Source organism: Vicugna pacos, chromosome 4 (genome assembly GCF_048564905.1).
Source record: "Vicugna pacos chromosome 4, VicPac4, whole genome shotgun sequence".
In the NCBI taxonomy this organism is placed as follows: Eukaryota; Metazoa; Chordata; class Mammalia; order Artiodactyla; family Camelidae; genus Vicugna; species Vicugna pacos.
The window spans coordinates 77504994-77522632 of NC_132990.1; the positions used below are offsets into that span (position 1 = coordinate 77504994).

At 55.1% G+C, this 17639-nt stretch overlaps 2 protein-coding genes across 8 annotated transcripts; one reads left to right on the forward strand and one right to left on the reverse strand.

The window, feature by feature from the left end:
* Positions 1–951: 951 nt before the first annotated feature.
* ENTR1 (endosome associated trafficking regulator 1) lies at positions 952–7426 on the reverse strand. Of its 5 annotated transcripts, XM_072960438.1 has the most exons (10): positions 7192–7425; positions 6913–7062; positions 6099–6167; positions 5268–5383; positions 4604–5011; positions 3984–4057; positions 3433–3544; positions 3002–3064; positions 2476–2615; positions 952–1893 (listed from the first exon to the last, which is right to left on the reverse strand). In XM_072960438.1, the coding sequence occupies exons 1-10, from the start codon at positions 7259–7261 to the stop codon at positions 1797–1799; spliced, it is 1299 nt and encodes a 432-aa protein (XP_072816539.1). In that variant the 5' UTR covers positions 7262–7425; the 3' UTR covers positions 952–1796. The 5 variants fall into 5 exon arrangements, with proteins under 5 accessions (XP_072816539.1, XP_072816542.1, XP_072816541.1 ...); XM_072960441.1 differs by lacking the exon at positions 2476–2615 and having other exon boundaries at positions 7192–7426; XM_072960440.1 differs by lacking the exon at positions 6913–7062.
* Positions 7427–7476: 50 nt separating this feature from the next.
* Positions 7477–17029, forward strand: PMPCA (peptidase, mitochondrial processing subunit alpha). Of its 3 annotated transcripts, XM_006218349.4 has the most exons (13): positions 7477–7585; positions 8893–9095; positions 9512–9591; positions 9885–9967; positions 11440–11534; positions 12325–12425; positions 12821–13084; positions 13404–13496; positions 13577–13695; positions 13804–13894; positions 13982–14044; positions 15532–15676; positions 16650–17029. In XM_006218349.4, the coding sequence occupies exons 1-13, from the start codon at positions 7515–7517 to the stop codon at positions 16817–16819; spliced, it is 1578 nt and encodes a 525-aa protein (XP_006218411.1). In that variant the 5' UTR covers positions 7477–7514; the 3' UTR covers positions 16820–17029. The 3 variants fall into 3 exon arrangements, with proteins under 3 accessions (XP_006218411.1, XP_072816545.1, XP_015106748.1); XM_072960444.1 differs by lacking the exon at positions 11440–11534 and having other exon boundaries at positions 7507–7585; XM_015251262.3 differs by lacking the exon at positions 7477–7585 and having other exon boundaries at positions 8957–9095; positions 11442–11534.
* Positions 17030–17639: the final 610 nt, after the last annotated feature.

The following is a 17639-nucleotide window of genomic DNA, read 5'->3' on the forward strand; positions in this document are numbered from 1 at the left end:
TTAAGTCGCCGAGAATGGCGAACCCAAGTTTTGCTGTCGAACACTTAAAAAGTAGAGGGAGAGACGAGAGTGTAATAAAAGCCTGTGTCCGCCCGCCTTACCTCGTGGAGACCCTCTCTGCCCGCCCCGCCCCCAGCAGGCTCTCCGCCCACAGCTGCAGCAGCTGGAGCCCACTCACGTCCAGGGCCAGGGGTGGGTGGCCCATCTGAGGGTTGCTGCTCTAGGAGCCACCCTGCTTTGGGCCCACCCTGGCCTGTGGGCCGGTGGGTGAAGGAGGTGCCAGGCTGGTGATCTGCCTGCACGGGCCCAACCCCTGTAAAATGCTGTGCCCTCCATGCAGGGCTGTGGCCCGAGGCATCCTCCCTGGCAGTCCCATCCCTGTTTTTACAGGTTTCCCAGAGCTGCTATGTGTACACCCAGAAGAGAACCTCTCTCTTACACTGTCCTGCTAGACCATCCTGTCTGAAGTCTGCTCTGACAATAGAACCCAGAGCCCACTTTTCACCAATGGGCAGGAGCACGAGGCATTGGTGGGGGGTAAGATGAAAGACGTGGTCCACGGTGCTTCTGGGAGGCTCTTACCCATAGCTAAGGGCAGTGGGCCTAGCAGTTTAAACGTCCTGAAAATTCAGCCGCATGATCTCAACTGCTCCAATACTAGAATCCAACCTGTCCTACTCAACAGGCTGCTCTGACTCGACTCGCAAGTCTACAGCGTGCTGTCACCGCAGCCGGGCCCACACAGCAGTGGCCCGAGTCCACCCCTAACGGGCAGGGCCCGATGCTTCATTCGTCAGCATAAACCACCTGTTAGGACAGGACAGGACACATACCTTGAAATCAGGGGACAGCCGCATGCTTCTCAGACATAACAGGCCAAGTCACAAAAACAGGGACAGTGCATATGAATTTTAGAATTTATTGAACAAAAAAAGCTGTTGACTTGAAAAGGAGAGGAAAAGGAAGTTTATTTTAAAAAATAACATCCACGGGAACACAGCCAGAAAGGCGTCTAGTGCACGAGGCCTCACTGCAGACAGGAAGGGGTGGGAGAGGCACTGTGGGGCACGGCGCACTGCCCCGGGAAGGCTCTGCCCACGCTCCATGCTCCTGGTATAAGGTGCCACCTGAAATGTGTACCAAAACCCTTCAGCCAAGAGCAGTTTTCTGAATCTGAAGGCCCACGGAGAGATGCACTTAGATGGCCCCCCACCGTGGAATGCCCGTGCTGACTTTGGTCCCCGTGGGGGTCCGGGCTTAGGCCACCAGCCACAGAGCCACCCTGTGAAGGCCAACAGAGTGGACAAGAGCCAGAGGGGGCGCGGAGCGAGGGCGGGAAGGCACAAGTCCCCTCTGACTAGGTGTTTAGTTACAGCTCATTTAGTGTTGTTCTCGCCTCGTGAAGTCAAGGACGAGCAACTGGACTTCTCTGACAATTATTCTGGAATGACAACGGAAAACGCTTATAAAACAGAACTACTGCTTTTGTGTTTAGTACGTTAAAAAAAAAACCAGCTCTTATAGAAGTGCCTCCCAGTAGCAGATTGGCAGCTGGAAACCAGTGGGAGCCCCCGGAGGGGCTGCGTCCAAGGCAGGGGCGGCCTCCTAGCCAGGAACAGCTCCTCCCCGTGCGTGGCTGGTAACACTGTGACCGGTCGTGACGTCAGTCTCGCATGATAAAGATTTCTATCACGGGTGAGGACTGTATATGTAAAGACACAGTGGTGCTTTGGAATCTTTGGGTAGTTATTTCAGGATGTAAACAGAGCTGTGAGCTGGAAGCCCCTCAGTGGTTCTCAGGACTCCTTCTCATCTTTAATTTCAGAAATTCTGTCTATAGATTTAAGGATTTCAGCAACGAGATTCAACGTTTCAGCTCCAGAAACCAGCTGCCTGAAACGAGAACACAGACAGGACGGACCGCTACCACAGCTGCTCAAAGGCGCCAACAGAAGCTCACGTCCCAGAGTGAAAAAGTGCAGGTTTGTTAAATCTTGGATTTACTCTGAAGAGACTCTTCATGCTCCACTTAAGCGAAATGGGCTTTGTCACTCACTGCTGCCCTGGCTGGGGTCAGCCCGGGGACAGAGCATGAGGGTGGCCACTAATGACAGCAGCCGACACCTCCCACAGTCTTACCGCACTGAGCGTGGTCCTAGGTCCTTCTTCCAATTTATTTGCTTTTTACAAGAGGGAAAGTATTATTATTTTTTTTCACTCAAAATATTGGTGTTTTGTAGGCGAAGGAGCCGGGATTCAGGCCTTTAGGGTGAGAATGGTCATCACCACACGGGCCGTAGGGGGCCGGCTGGCTGGTGCACACGCTGTGACCCCGGGGTGAACAGGGTCACCCAGCCCCCCTCACCCCGAGGGAGCCGTCGGTCTGCCGTGCGTGGGGTGGTTGTGGTTTGAAATCCCTCGCTGAGGGAGGCCCCACCCCGCCCCCGGCCAGCCGAGGGCGCAGCCCGTGCTCACTTGATTGAAGCGTGTGCGTTGTTCATGACGACGCGGAGGTTCTGCAGGGCCACGTCCGTGTTCTGCTTCACCACAGTCAGGCTGGCGCCCTGGCCCACCCGTAGGGCTTCATTCTCCCGCTTGAAGTTAGAGACCTGCGCCTGTGTGTGTGTGTGGGGGGGGGGGTACTTTGAACCTCCCTGGCCAAACCTGGCGTCAATGGTGGTCTTTCCTAGTGGGGGTGGAGGGCTCCTAATGGACGCGGGCCTGACGCCGTCCCCAGCCCTCCTCAGCAGTGACCCACAGAAATGAGACTAGCGCGCGAGCACGTGCCACCCTGCCCTACAGTCCCCCACTCTGCGCAGCATGCAGGCCCGGGGCCCAGGACCGAGCGGCTTCCTTCTTTCAAGGCCTGAGAGGAAAGCTCACACTGTCCTGAGTTTGGATGCTTTGTCAGTTAGGGATGGGAAGAACCCCAGCAGAGGCTCTGGCGTGTTTTTGGGGATTTGTGTGCACGTGAGGCATCTGCCACCTTCCCTCTAGTTACCTGCAGCAAGCTTATTTCCTGTTTCAGTTTCATGACGTGATTTTCTGCCTTGACCGCCCGTTTCTGTGATTCCCCCCACAAAAAAAAGAAAGAAGAAAGGCATCACTGATGTTGTAATGTGGACACAGGCGTCCCCTCCTTCCTGGCCCTGCCGCCCTCACCCAGAGCCAGGCGGGCCCACCCCACCTTCAGGGTGCCCACTGTGAGGGACACCTCCTCACGGAATCCGTGCCCCTGCTCACTCTGCCTGCCTGCAGGGCCCACCCAGACCTCCGGCCCCCCAGGGCAGGGCTCAGCAACAACAATGCCTGGGACTTGGGTCCCCTGCAGGGAGTGACACACCCAACACTTCACAATGTCCTTGCTGGCTCCGCCCAGCAGACAAAGGCTCTGCCCACCTCCCTCCTGCAAACAAGGAAACCGGCTCATACAGTCATGAGCTCCAGATTCTGCTCCACCTGCTGGACCACCGACTCCAGATCGTGATAGTCACTCTCCTCCTTTATCATCTTGGCTTCTAATTTCCGCTCCAGTGTCCTCACCCTTGTTAAAGGAAAGCCCCGAGATGTTAATAACTCCCATGAGTAACGCTAACAGTATTAGAACAGAAGGAATTTTAATTGGGTTGATTGGATAAAAAACGTTAAGAGCCTGCTGCTTCAGAATGAACCTCAAGGAGGCCCAGCGGGGGAGGCAACAACCCCGAGCCAGATGCAGAGTCAGCTCACGGTCAGGGCCACGAGGTCAGGGGCACCGGGAGCCGACTGACCGCTCTGCTGCCCTTTCACCAGATTTGGTTGATTTCAGCCGCATGTTCAATATAAACTTTGACATGGGACGTAAGAAACGTGTTTGATGCTGAGGATTTAATACAGCAAAACCTGGGCTTGGTTCAACTTGGATACTTCGTCATTATTTTCAAATTGCTCTCTTTGGGTCAGAAGACGTTTTGAACTGTGATCCTAACTAAAGGCTTACATACATTTCTGTTTGAGTTTCAGAGAAGCTCTGAACCTCAGTCAGCTTTCTTCTTAGCTTAGAATTTTCATCTTTGAGCTGCAGAAAAAGAAAATCCTCATTAGCAACTCAGCGTGTCTCACTCCCAGGAGTCTGGACTTCTGCCATTTGGCTCTGGAACACAGAATGTTCCAGAGTCACCCCACAGTCCACTTACAGAGAAAGACCAAGAATAAAGCTGTCTGCTTTCCCAAGGCCTATAGTCACAACTTCAATTGTATTCATACCTTGTAACGCTTTTCTAGGTAATTACTACTTTTTAAAATGCCTTCAGAATACTGGGCAGGCTGTCCCTAAGCCACCGGTTGGAGTGGACCCTGTTCTAAGGGGCAGCTCTGAGGGTCTCAACCTTGCTGCAGCTCATGCCTACGGGGGGCCAGACCTTGCAGCCCCCGCAGTGCTTTCCAGTGGGTTACGGGCAGACTGGGCAAGGGCCCCGCACAGAGACCCTGGCGTGGACTGCTGTCTTTGGAGCCAAAACCCCAGGCCATCAAGGCCTTCAGAGCTCTCCAGGTTTTTCTCCAAGAATGCTGCTCAGATCTGAGCTGTTACTGGGGACCTGACACACAGTCCCCCCTCACTTACTGCTTCATAACTTATCTGCAGCGTCCGAAGGTGCCTGTCCCCCAGTGACTCTCCGTGGGCTGCAAAGTCTGCGCTGGGACTCCCCGCTGGGGAGACGCGAGAGTCGGAATCACTCAGCGTCCATGCGGGCAGAGACTCAGGCCCCGCCAGCTCCGATGGGTTGGAAAAAAAGGAGACGTAGGTGCTGCAAGGTGATGTGCTGGTGGCGACCCTGGACGAGTGGGTCTGCTCCACAGCAGACGGCAGGTAGGCCCCATTCCACCTGTCGTCCTCATCCTCGTCCTCGTCCAGGAGGTCACCAGCCCCTGTTGGGTCTTCGAAAAATGGCTGCTGGTATTCCAGGCCATACCCCACAGTTTGGGAGGTTGGGGAGTTATGGTCGAGTCCCAGAGAGTGCCTCGTGGCTTCCTAAAAAAAAAATAGGGGGGCAAAGCTCAGACTCAGAAGACACTGCAGGCCTTTCTTCCTGGACATTCAATGCTGGAACTACTGGGAAGGTGGGAGGCAGGAGGGACCCACGCAGCTTCCCCACCAGGATTAGCAGTTGCTTCGATGTGCCCCACAACTCCTGCAAAACCTCCTCGGAAGGAACGCTGCCAATCAGAGGAGAGACGTCCTCTGGAGGGTTTTTCTGAAAGCACTGCAAACAGCGCCTTCGAGCTACCTTTGAATAGATCCTGCTGTTGGTCGTGTCCTCTTTTGACAGGCCAAGGTTCTTGGTTTTCAAAAACTCTTTAAAGGAGAATGGATTTGCCTCTTCAAGATCTTCAAGTTTATCATCTGAAATGATAACGCATGTCACACATGCAAAGAGTCTCCGGAAGGTCATTAAAAGGGGGCTTTCCCATGCACTGCTCTTTCCCGAACTCGGCCCCAGCACAAACTGGGAAGGCTGCCCTTGTCTTTCCACCAGACCCCGGTGACACTAGGAAATGAGCGCGGGCCAATGAAACAGACCTACTCCTCTCCATCCTGAGCCTCTTGGTTCCCACACCTTGGGGCCCATGGAGTCCACCTCAGAATCTTTATGACCATGATGCACCTCTGCTCCCACACAGACTGAGTTTTAGTTGGCCTGGGGGCAAAGTGCGCCCGCGGGCCACGCTGAGAATCACTGCTCCGCCTCTATTTCCCTTTCCCGCTGCCAGTACCCAGCCAGCCACACGGCTGCCCTTCCGGCCCACCAACTACCCAAGCCCAGGTGCCAACCCTGCATAAAGTTAGTTCCTGTAACCCCAGCCCCGGCTGTATCCTCAGACCCTCAGGTAGGGTTTCCCCCTCACCTCCACTCGCCACGTCCCAGTTCTCTGGCCCCGTGCCTTTTCCCTTGGCCCTAGGATCAAGACTGAATCTGTGGGATTCTACCCCCACCTGCTCTTTTGGGCTCCAGGTACACTAACTCTATGCTGTCAAACCAACAACCCCACTACCAGGCACATGCCTGGCACTGTGTGTTTGACGAAGAGAAAAAGAAAGGATTACTGAACTACTCTACCTCCAAAATGTGTGTTCTGGGCTCCTGATGGACCTTGCTTAGTACATTTCCCCTTTCCATAGCCAAAATCTGCAAAGAGACATCGTCACCCCACCATGATCACAGGAATCCTTTATGACCTCAAGTTTTTTTTTTTTTTTTTTTTTTTTTTACATGGGCTCTCTATTGCAGTGGTTCTCATAGCCTGGGGAACTTTCAAAGCACAAGCACCTGGATTCCTGCCCCTAGAGATGGTCTGACTTTCATGGGCCCTAGCATGTGTATTTCTGGCAAAGCTCTCAATAGGTCTGATGCCCAGTGGGGCAGGTGCATATATCCTCCTGCATCTTGTGGTACCTCCTGAATGCCCTTGTGGGTTGCCATGGCCTCTCAGACCCTCACATAACTACTTGAACACTCCCTGGACACCCTGGACACGAGGCGGTGTAGCTGCTTGGGGAGAATCAGGATGAACTAAGGCTGCCCACTGCCCAGCTGCAGTGACCAGAGGATCGCTGCAGCTGGTTTCCAAGCCTTGCCTACTGGATGAAGGCTCCCTTGCCCTGAAAGAACGAGGTGGTTTCCCTTGCTCCCACTGCGCATACCTCCACTCCAGTATTTACCATCCTGTACTAGAGCTGTCTGGCTGAGGGGGATCCAAGATTAGACTGTGAGCTCCTGGGGGCGGGACCCCTACCACTTGCGTCCTGTACTCCCAGCGCCCGGCACACGGTGGTGCTAGTGCTTATCACTAGGTCAAGGGGTGAGTTCAGGCTGCAGCACAGGTACCTACAGGTACTGCCGGCACCGGGGGTCCCTGAGGCTGGTCTCTCACCTGTGTCTCCCACGGAAGCTAGCACCGGACTGGGCACATAGCACATAAACGTCGGCCGAATGCCGAAGAAGTGGGACTCCAGGTCCCTGCCTTGGGGGCGCTCACAGTCTAGCTGGGGGAGACAAGACCGGCGCTCATAGAACGCTGGAGCTGTAACAACAACAAGAGCGACTTCACCGCGCGCCGGCGCTGCGCGGGCGCTCTGCGTGCCCGCCTCACCTGGACCTCAGCACGGCCACCGGGCCGCGGACCCCGGCCCTTGCCCGCTCCGCCGCTCACCGTCCGAAATGACGAGGCTCCGGGCCCGGGATAGCGGGGTGACGCCCGGGCGGCGCGCGTAGCCCGCCATCGCCGCGGGCCCGGCGGCGCCAGCCCTCCCTAGCCCGGCAGCGGCGGCTCCATGGCCCCGGCTCCGCCCCGGCCGCGGCCCGAGTTGCCCGCCCCAGTCGCCCGCCGCTCGGCCGCCGCTCCGAGGTTCTGGCCTCTGCTTCCGCTCCGCGCACCGGAAGCGCGAGCCCGAACGCCGCGGGCCGGTGCCGGGGGGGCGGGGCGTCAGTGGCGGAACAGGAAGTGACGACAGAACCGGTGGGCGGAGACACAAGATGGCGGCTATGGTGTTGGCGGCGACGCGGCTGCTGCGAGGCTCGAGCTCCTGGGGCCGCTCGCGGCTGAGGTGAGTCGAGGGCCGGCCAGGGGTCGGTCGGAGGCTGGGGAGGTTCGCGTCTCTCTGGACGTTTAACCTTTGGCTTCCCCAGGCCGAGGCACGGCGCCAGGCGGTCGGACTGGGACTGCGGGATCCCAGGCCCGTCCTCGACACGTCGTGGGCACTTCCCCGCCTGGCGCCGCGGGCTCGGGCCCCGAGCCCCATCCGGCTTTCCTGTCCCGCCGTCTCCTCCCGGGCGGACAGGGGCTTGTCCGAGGTCACGTGTCATCTCGCCGCGGCCCCTTCCGGCCTCGTGCCCCCTTATGAGGCCGAGCCCGCGGGGCCTCAGGTCCTTTGGGCCCACAGAGCCAGGATTCTGTGGTCGCCAAAGCTGTGCCCTTGATAGCCGTGCCGTGTTCCCTCCTCCTGTTGTTTGGCCTTTTCTCTACCCGCCGCCATCGCGCTCCAGTGGCCAGGCCTGCGTTTTTCCACACTTGGCACTTTCACTGACACAAGGGATGGGTGTCGACACCGCGCTGTCTGCAGGAACTGTGTAGGCGCCTGGGTGCGATGGGGACAGAAACACCGTCGCTGTCCCCAGACAGTGAGGGTAGATAGTAGCCTGCCCAGAGTGTCAGCTTTGGAGCACGTAAGTCGAATTCAGTGATGGGAAACAGGAAAGACTAACTTCAAGTCGAATGATGAGGGGTGATCTCAGAGGAAGTGACATTTAAACTGAGAGGTAAAGAATGAAAGAAGAGTCAACCATGTGAAAAGTGCAGGTGAGAGCAGAGTGGGCCGGAACAGTGAGATCAGAAGCTTTGGGGATGAAGTGCCCAGTGTGCTCCGGGAATGGACTAACAGGCCAGAGTGAACCAGACCTAGCTGGGGGATGGGCGGTTAGGAGGTGAGTTTGGATAAGTCAGAGGCCAGACCACACATGGCCTTCCAGGCTAGGTGAAGAGGTGGGGTTTCCGTTTCCACTCCAGTGGGGCTGTGGAAGGGCAGGGCTCTGTGTGGAAAAGCTGATTTAACCCACACAGCCTCCCTCAGAGTAAGGTGCCGTTATTACTGTTTTATCTCACACAGTTGCATTTGAGGCCCAAAGACCTGAGCCAACTTGTGGCAGGCCCCTGGGCTCAGCCAGGATTCGTCCCCCGCAGTAGTGTGTTTGGTTACCCCTCTGTGTTATCTCTGGAGACGTGTAGAAATACATCCTTTATGAAGAGAGAGGCTGACTTGTAATACAGATAGAATACAGATACCTTCACGTAGGTGGTCCCCACGAGTTCTGTCGGCTCAATTTTGTTGTAACGGGGCTAATGTCTCTGTTTTAGGTTTGGAACCCCTGCGTACAGACAGTTTAGTAGTGGTGGTGCCTACCCCAACATCCCCCTGTCTTCTCCCTTACCTGGAGTACCCAAGCCCGTTTTTGCTACAGTTGATGGACAGGAAAAGTTTGAAACCAAAATTACCACACTGGATAATGGGCTTCGTGTGGCATCCCAGAATAAGTTTGGACAGTTCTGTACAGTAGGAAGTAAGTACTGTACTGTTCGCCGTGTCGTGGGTGGTCCCGTTTGCTGTAACGTGCACGCACTTCACTTGACTGTCGGTTGTAATTAGTCCATCATTAATGGATTGTATCCTGAGTGAAAAAGCATGGTATAAAATCTGAAAACTTAGTAGACTAAGTAAGAAGGGTGGCTGTTTTGGTGGTGGACTTTTTCCCTCTTTCTTCCTGTTATTCTAACAATTTTCCACCACGAGTATAAAGTGCACAGTTCTGTAAATACGTTCGTGTTTTATCTGTGAAACCATTCTGAGTAAGGTAGTGAACCTATTCATCATCTCATTTGTTTAAATCTGATTATGTAGTCATCACAATTTTAAAAGGTTTCTCTTGATTAAATCTTCCCCTTTGAACTTACTTGTCAATTTTCTCTTTATTGCCAGTTCTTATTAATTCAGGATCAAGATATGAAGCAAAATATCTTAGTGGAATTGCTCACTTTTTGGAAAAATTGGCATTTTCGGTCAGTGTCCAACTTGTGATTTTTGTTTTAACTTTTTTTATTGCGTTATAGTCATTTTACAACAACTTGTGATTTCTGAGGTTATACCTGGGAGGAATCTGTCAAGTTTTGCTTTTTTTAAGTGGTTATTTTAATAGATGATTAAGTTGCAAAATTAACACTAATGAAAGATTTCTAAGTTAAAAGATAATTTGATGCAATGTGTTTTTAAAGCAACAGGAATTTTTTTCTTAAAAATTGTATTTTAGAGGTTGTTTTGGATTACTTACTTAGTTTTTATTTATTCTTTCTAGTCTACTGATCGATTTGGCAGCAAAGATGAAATTCTGCTTACCTTGGAAAAGCATGGGGGTATTTGTGACTGCCAGACGTCGAGGTACACCAGCTTTTACATACAGACTCATTTTGCATCAGGTGAAACTGTTCTTCTCATTCTTGGTCAGAGTCCCACTCAGCCCCTCCCATCAGAGAGGCTGTGGAGGTGGATGGGGAGAAGTGAGGCCTGGTCTGGGCAGAGAATTGGGTGGAGAACTGGTGGGCAGAACACATGGGTGGCAACGCTTACACAGAGGAAGGCGCTTTGAGGCCCAAGCAGTCCCCAGAAGGCTGCTTACCCTATTGTTTGAGCCAGGCTGCTGGCTGGGCCCTGGAATGCCGAGCAGGCCCTGTCCCCAAGATGTGCACAGATTGGGCAGAGGGCTGCACCCTAGTCAGTAGACACAGAAGCCAGGGACCAAGGGTGGTGGGAGCGTGGGGTGAGAACTAACTTGGTCTGGAGTCTGGAAAGAAAGGAAGGGCAACTCAACATTGGGGCTGGTTCTTGGAGAAATTTGCCGGATGGAGTGAGGGGGACCGTGGCTCAGACTAGGGAGCAGCAGGTGCCGAGGCTCAGCCTGGAGGAGGCAGTGGTGTGTGTGGGGACGGGGGAAAGTCCAGTAAGTAGCTGGAGCACAGATGGGGCAGGGTGCTGTGGGCACAAGCAGATGGTGTTTGCCAGCTGTGGGCCCCTTTCACAGAGCTCTGTCAGGCAACAAGACGAGTGGACAGAGGTCACGCGTGGTTGGTTGTTTCAGTCTGAATGCTACGAAATTACACAGAAAAGAATTAGAGTTAGCGTGGAGGCCATGTGTTCACATTTTCCAAAAGAGTCTTTGGAAGCTCCTGGCTCCCAGCTATTTGAATGCAGTACAGACGCGTGCCCAGTATGTGAGCCCGTCTCCCTCCATCTCCCCAGGGCTCTTCCTTCTGGTCAGGCAGGACTGTGTGTTCTGGCCCTGACACCGTCCACTAATCTCAGCTCAGACTTCATTCCTGTCACTGTCCTGCGTGGACCTGCAGCACCTCCCGGCTGAGAATGGCCCCTTGTCTGCAAAGACACTGGTGGCTGTGTCTCCCCATGAAGGCTCCCTCCTGTCCGCGTGGGTTATGTCTGTTCTGTGTGGGCTCCTGCCTGACTCTGCTCTGTCCTGTGGCTGTGTGGTTGTCATGCCAGTGCCTCCCGACCGACTTGGTGCCTGTCTGATCCTCGTGCCCCACGCTGTGAGCTGATGCCACAGGGAGTCTCTGCTCCCCAGCCACCTAAGGCCAGGCCTGTTCCCATCTTGATAGTTCACGTAGCGGACACTCAGAAAGCACAGGATGAAATGATTCGCCTTGGAGGGAGCCCGTGCTGGTGCAGTCCTCTCAGAGCTGGCTCTCTGGTCTGGCGGGACAGTGTCTTCCGCCCAGTGCGTAGCCAGCACGCAGCTGTGTTTCCTATGCTGTGAGGCAGGAAAGGGAGAAAGGCACCAAGCGTGTGCTGACACCTGCCGCGACCTCAGCGCCCAGTGCCCGGTGTTGGTTTTCCAGAGACACCACCATGTATGCTGTGTCTGCTGATTCTAAAGGCCTGGAGACGGTGGTTGGTTTGCTGGCTGATGTGGTCCTGCACCCCCAGCTGACAGGTGTGCATTCAGGCTGCTTGAGGGATTTGGGGGATGGAATATTGGGAGAAGCGCCACCCCAGGGAGGGGCGTGGCTTTCCTGGAGCCCTTGGGCTCACCTGTCAGCGACAGCAGGGTCTCCTTAGAAATAATGCCAATGATTAGAAGAGTCCTTGGTGCTTCATCCTTCTCTCTGTGCCCTCTGACATTTGTGGTGACCTTACTTCTTTCATTTCAGAAAGGCACCTCAGACTGTCTTTAAAGACCTTGCCTGACATACTAACAAAAGTTTCCACGTCCCCATCCCCCTTCCCTTACTCATCCTTGCAAGTTGCAGGACTTTGAGCTCCCCAGCAGGAGTGGGCCAGGAGCAAGGGCTGGGCCATTGGTCCCAGCTGCTCTAACTGACCCCTGCTTCATAGCACCGTGGCCTTGAGGTCCCAGGCTGCAGTTCTGATGACGATTTTCTGGGTGCCTGTCCTAGGTAGCTGATGACATGGCACCCCTGATGTTGGTCTGGGCTTCTGTGTTCTAAGCACCTTCACACCCAGGCTGATTTTTGATCCTCTTGGCAGCAGACGCGTCAAGGTCCTGAGTGCCTCTAATGGGGAGGGAGCCAAGGCTCAGAGTAGGCAGAGACTGATGAGGGGCCCAATTCCTTCAGGTCATAGCTGAGGGCGCTCTCACCCCAGCTCCTGCAAGTGTCCCCCAGGTCTGCCCCTGAGAAAGGCAGAGGGGACCCTGCCAGCAGCCGCCAGCCAGTGATGCTCGGGGCAGTCTCCATCTGAGCCTTGTCTTTGGTTCTTTGCAGATGAGGAAATTGAGATGACCCGAATGGCAGTCCAGTTTGAGCTGGAGGACCTCAACATGAGGCCCGACCCGGAACCGCTTCTCACCGAGATGATCCACGAGGTAAGGCTGTCACTCACACTGGGCCGATGTCACCTCACAGAACAGTCTTCATTTCAGTTTTTTAAGTTGAAGCGTAGTCAATTTAGAGGGTTGTGTTAGCCTCTGGATCTGCTATTTAGGCAAGGCTTCAACATCCCAGTTCTTACAGTGACAGAGCTCTAGAGTGAGCCTATTGCTTTGCATACCTTATGAGCTTTTGCTCTGGAGCAGCAGATTTACCATTTTTGTAAACACACAAGACTGCTACTGCCATGCCGTAGCTGAAGTGAGCAGCTGGCGGGCTTCCCCCGTGTGGTGGGGGCCCCTGTGGCAGGGCCACCGCAGGCCCGGCTCGCTTGCGGAGACCTGGTTGTGTTCTCGGTGTCACTCACGTTGCTCTTGCTTCCCTCATTCAGGCTGCTTACAGGGAAAACACAGTTGGCCTGCACCGTTTCTGCCCCACAGAGAACATAGCAAAGATCAATCGAGAGGTGCTTTATTCCTACCTGAGAAACTACTACACCCCCGACCGCATGGTGCTGGCTGGAGTGGGGGTGGAGCACGAGCGCCTGGTGGAATGTGCCAGAAAGCATCTCCTGGGGGACCGCCCAGCCTGGGGCAGCGAGGCGGCCGTGCAGGTTGACAGATCGGTGGCGCAGTACACCGGGGGCATCGCCAAGGTAAAGCCGGGGGTCCCGGGACCTCGGGTCGAGGACGTTCTCTTTGACGCCGTTTCAGTGTGTTCCTGTGAAGGTGTCAGGATTAGCTGTGCGTTTGTGGCTTTACCTTAGTGCACATTACTCGAAGCATGCCACATACTCCCTGAGCGCGTGTGAGACGAGAGTCCAGCTGGGCCTGAGGCGGGGGCAGTTCTTGCCTCTAGAGGGAGTTTTCTGACATCCATGGATGGCTTCTGTAGAACTGCTTTTAAGACTGAGAAGTTCGCATGGTCTGGTGGTTTATCATGTGCGCGCACACATCCATTTTGCTTGGTTGCAGCTGGAAAGAGACATGTCCAATGTCAGCCTGGGCCCTGCCCCATTCCCGGAGCTTACGCACATCATGATAGGGCTGGAGAGCTGCTCCTTCTTGGTGAGTCCCAGCAGCTTGGACGGGACACCCTGGAGCCAGGGCCGCCTCGCGGCTGAGCTCGGCCCTCCCATCTCCTGCAGGAGGCAGACTTCATCCCTTTTGCAGTGCTGAACATGATGATGGGGGGCGGCGGCTCCTTCTCAGCAGGCGGGCCCGGCAAGGGCATGTTCACCAGGCTCTACCTCAACGTGCTCAACAGGTGCGCTGGGTGCTCTCCCCTGGCTGTCCCGGGCCCTCCAGGCCCGCCAAGGGTGCTCCAGGACCCTGATGCCACCTTCTTGGTGGCCCCCTCTCCCACTCCTCACAGGCACCACTGGATGTACAATGCGACCTCCTATCATCACAGCTATGAGGACACGGGCCTCCTGTGCATCCATGCCAGCGCTGACCCCAGACAGGTGAGCCGGGTGTCGCCGGCGCCTTCTTCGGAGCACCGCGGGCTGTCGGGCTCAGGTCATGCTCTTCTGCTCCACGCTCTCTTACAGGTTCGGGAGATGGTGGAAATCATCACCAGAGAATTTGTTTTAATGGCTGGAACCGTGGACGTGGTGAGTACGGCCTGGAGCCATTTCCAGCAGCCCCACAGTGTTGGACAGGTGGAGACCATGGTGTAGGGTGGCCGGCAGTGGGCCCGTTCTCTGTGCCCACAGCGCCAGTACCCCAGCCAGGGTAGTGTGGCCCATGGGGTGACTCAGGCCTGCAGCCCTGGGAGCCCATCCTCCCTGTGTCCATGCTGAGAGGCACCCCCAGCACAAGGTCTGTGTGCTGTGACCAACCCCGTGCGTCCTGTGACCGTCCTGGGCCCTTCTCAGCCGCCCTGGAAAACAAAGTGAACTAAGGCAGCACCGTACAAAATGTGTGGGCCACTCAGCATTTGTTCTAGCTTTTTCCTGGCTGTATGTAGTTTTTCCTTAGTAACCTTAGTTTTTGTTTCATGTTTTTAATTTCATTTTTTATACTGAACATGTTTAGAAGTCTTGTTTCTTCCTGCACCAGAACTGGCACAGTTAAGTCGATTTTATGTACATTATGGATGGACGCATGCATGTGCGTGCGCACATACACACCAGCAGCTGCAGTGAAGCCCAGCGCGTGAGCTGTCCGCCCTGTGGGTGGAAGGGTGTCCTTCACCTTTAGAGCTGCTTTTCTGCACATTCCATGTTTTCTGCAGGAATCACGTACTCCCTTTTTAGTTCAGAAAAAGGAACATTATTTTAAAAATAAAAATGTGTTTAAAAATTAACACTTGGTGGTTCCATTAGCGTTTTGCTAGAAAAACTTTTTCTCTAATGTGCAGTCAGTCTGAGAGAAGGTAGTTGCCTGAAGTTTCAAAAATAAAGATGTGTTTTAAATTAGAAGTTATTTTACTTAAAAATCACAGACTCTTAAGTAGCCAGGATGTTTTCCGACATTTGTTCCTCCAAGTCAGGTAGCTCCCAGGTCGACCGGCCTGGCATTTCTCACCCAGCCCAGCCCCTCTTTCCTACCGTCGACTCCCAGGCTGAGCATTGTAACCGTAACCCCCTGGCGTCACGGAGCTGTAGATTCCACACTTGGTCCGAGGGGCTCGAGTCGCAGGGTTAGTAGATGAGCGGGTCCCCCTAGAGTTTCCCGGGAGGCCTACACCTGGGACTTGGGCGCTGCCCCGGCATATGCACGCGTCTGTCTTCCTTGTGATCTTGACGTGTGGCCAGCTTTGGAGTCCTGGAGTTTGGGTGTTTGACATTTCACCCGGCCCACTGCATGGCGAACTTTTTAAACATAAGAATGTTTAAACGTTAGCATATTTCTTCCTTATTTAAAATACGGTGAAGGTCCTACCAAATGTAGGTCCAGCCCCACCCAGAAAACAGAGGAAGTGTGGCGGGATTTGCCTAGGAGCCCAAGCCTACGGGTGTCTTCCCTTCCCTCAGCCTGGGGCATGTGGAAGACCCTTTGCAGGGACGCTTCCGTCGGCCACTCTGTGGGCTGCGTTGTTGGCGAGCAGCTGGAGGGGCGGCGGTGAGCCCTGAGAGTTGAGCCGTGTGCCCCGCAGGTGGAGCTGGAGCGGGCCAAGACCCAGCTGATGTCCATGCTCATGATGAACCTGGAGGCCAGGCCTGTCATCTTCGAGGACGTGGGCAGGCAGGTGCTGGCCACCCGCTCCCGGAAGCTGCCCCACGAGCTGTGTGCGCTCATCCGTGAGTACCTCGCTCACGGCTTGGCCGAGACGGCCTCTCCCCTGGAGGAGGCCAGGGGCACGCGTCCCGCCCTGCCAGTGTTGGCTGAGTGCCTCCCCGCACGACCCCAGCTTTTGCCTCCCATTATGAAAGGGCTTCTTACAATCACTGTGGGTTTCAAAGCAGGTTCAGTGAGGAAATGCGCGGAAGGCTCCTGGCGCAGTGCTGTTCTGCACACGGAGAGGCCCCAGCAGGGGTGTCCTGTGGGCTCTGTGGTGGGGTCGGGTCTCCAAGTGTCTGAGGCCTCCCACCAGTGACCTTCAGGAGGCCCTGGAACTTCTCCCAGTTGTATGCCAAACTTGATTTGCTTGTGATGCATTGTGGGACAGGCTGATTTTAGCTTCATCAGATTGTCGAAGGGTCTGCAAGCCCACAAGGGCTTGGCCTCCCACTCTGTGGAGACGAGGAACCTGGGGTCTCCTGAGTGTGGAGTCCTGCTGGGACAGTGCTTGCCCCCCACGCGTGGCCCCTTGTCCTTCCTTGGAGATCCCTTCAGTCACTTCAGTATGACAGTCCCGTCTCCCCAAGGCCTTGTCTTCCATAGAAGATAAGCCTACTGGTGGGCGTGTTCCCAGGGGTGTGGTTGAGGATTTTGTTTTTTCCCTCCCCTGTAGATTCGTCATGTAGGTAACTCATTAGACGAGGGGGTCCTTTCTTTTTTAATTGTATTAACTCTTGTTGGGTTGGGCATGTCTGTACGCATTTGAAAGTACGTAATTTTAAACCAAAGACACTTCCCCATTCCTAAGAAATTTCACCGATTCACGGAGTCCACTCACAGTTGCATTTGGACCCTCTGGGGTCCTGAGGTGGTGAAGTGATGGGAGATTGGGGACCCCTCAGTCCGCTTAGCGATCGCAGCCACTGCGTGGAGAGGACTGGAATCGTGGAGGAGTCACGTGTCCCCCAATGTCTTTTTTGTTCCCTGTGCCAGGTGATGTGAAGCCAGAAGACATCAAGAGAGTTGCTTCTAAGATGCTGCGGGGGAAGCCTGCAGTGGCCGCACTGGGGGACCTGACTGACCTGCCGACATACGAGCACGTGCAGGCGGCGCTGTCCAGCAAGGACGGGCGCCTGCCCAGGATGTACCGGCTCTTCCGATAGAGGCCCTGGGACCCGCAGACCCAGAGCTGTTAGCACCTTTTTATGTGCTTCTTGGGATGTGACTTTAGAGCAAACATTCATAAATGGTGCACTCTCGGGCTTTTTTCCCTAAACATCAGTGAACCTATTTAATGTCACCAGAGCACAACTCTTCAGAATTGAACGTGCCAATCAGTGGAATAAAGATTTCTCTCCACGACTGCAGCTGGACACCAGGTGAAGCACAGAGGTTACAGTCACCACTGTAGTCAGACCAGGTCGGTCTCCACACCTCCACAAGGAGCTTCGCTGGGAGGGGGCCTCCATGAGGTCTCCGGGACTGGCAGTCCCTGGGTGGGGGAGCACCCAGCCGTCTCCTCAGGCCAGCAGGCTGTCAACCCTGCCCGCTGCCGAGAGGCCTGTGCTGCCCACACTGAGTGCCATGGTGGGTCCCGGGGCAACGTGAGCACCCGCTTCTCTCCCTGAGGGTTGTCCAGCTTGACCCAGCACTGTGAACCCTCTTGCCCGACCTCCGAGGTGTGGATGTGCATGGGGTGGGGGAGGTGGGGTGCTTACAACTGACAGGTGGAAACAGCAAAGCCCGTGAACATGATGAAGGGTGAGGAGCTCAAAAGGTCTGGCGACCTTGGTGACCCAGGACACTTCGGGGGCCTCAGACACACACAGGCCCTGGGTTCCATGTGGGAGGCCGGGGCCTGGACACGTGCATTGGCTGCCTTGGGCTGTTCCCGTGCTGCCATGGTTCAGAAGGCGGCTTCCTGGTGGTCAGCAGCTTGCACTTGGACCGCACAGTTTTATAGAGGAGTCATCTCCAAATTGT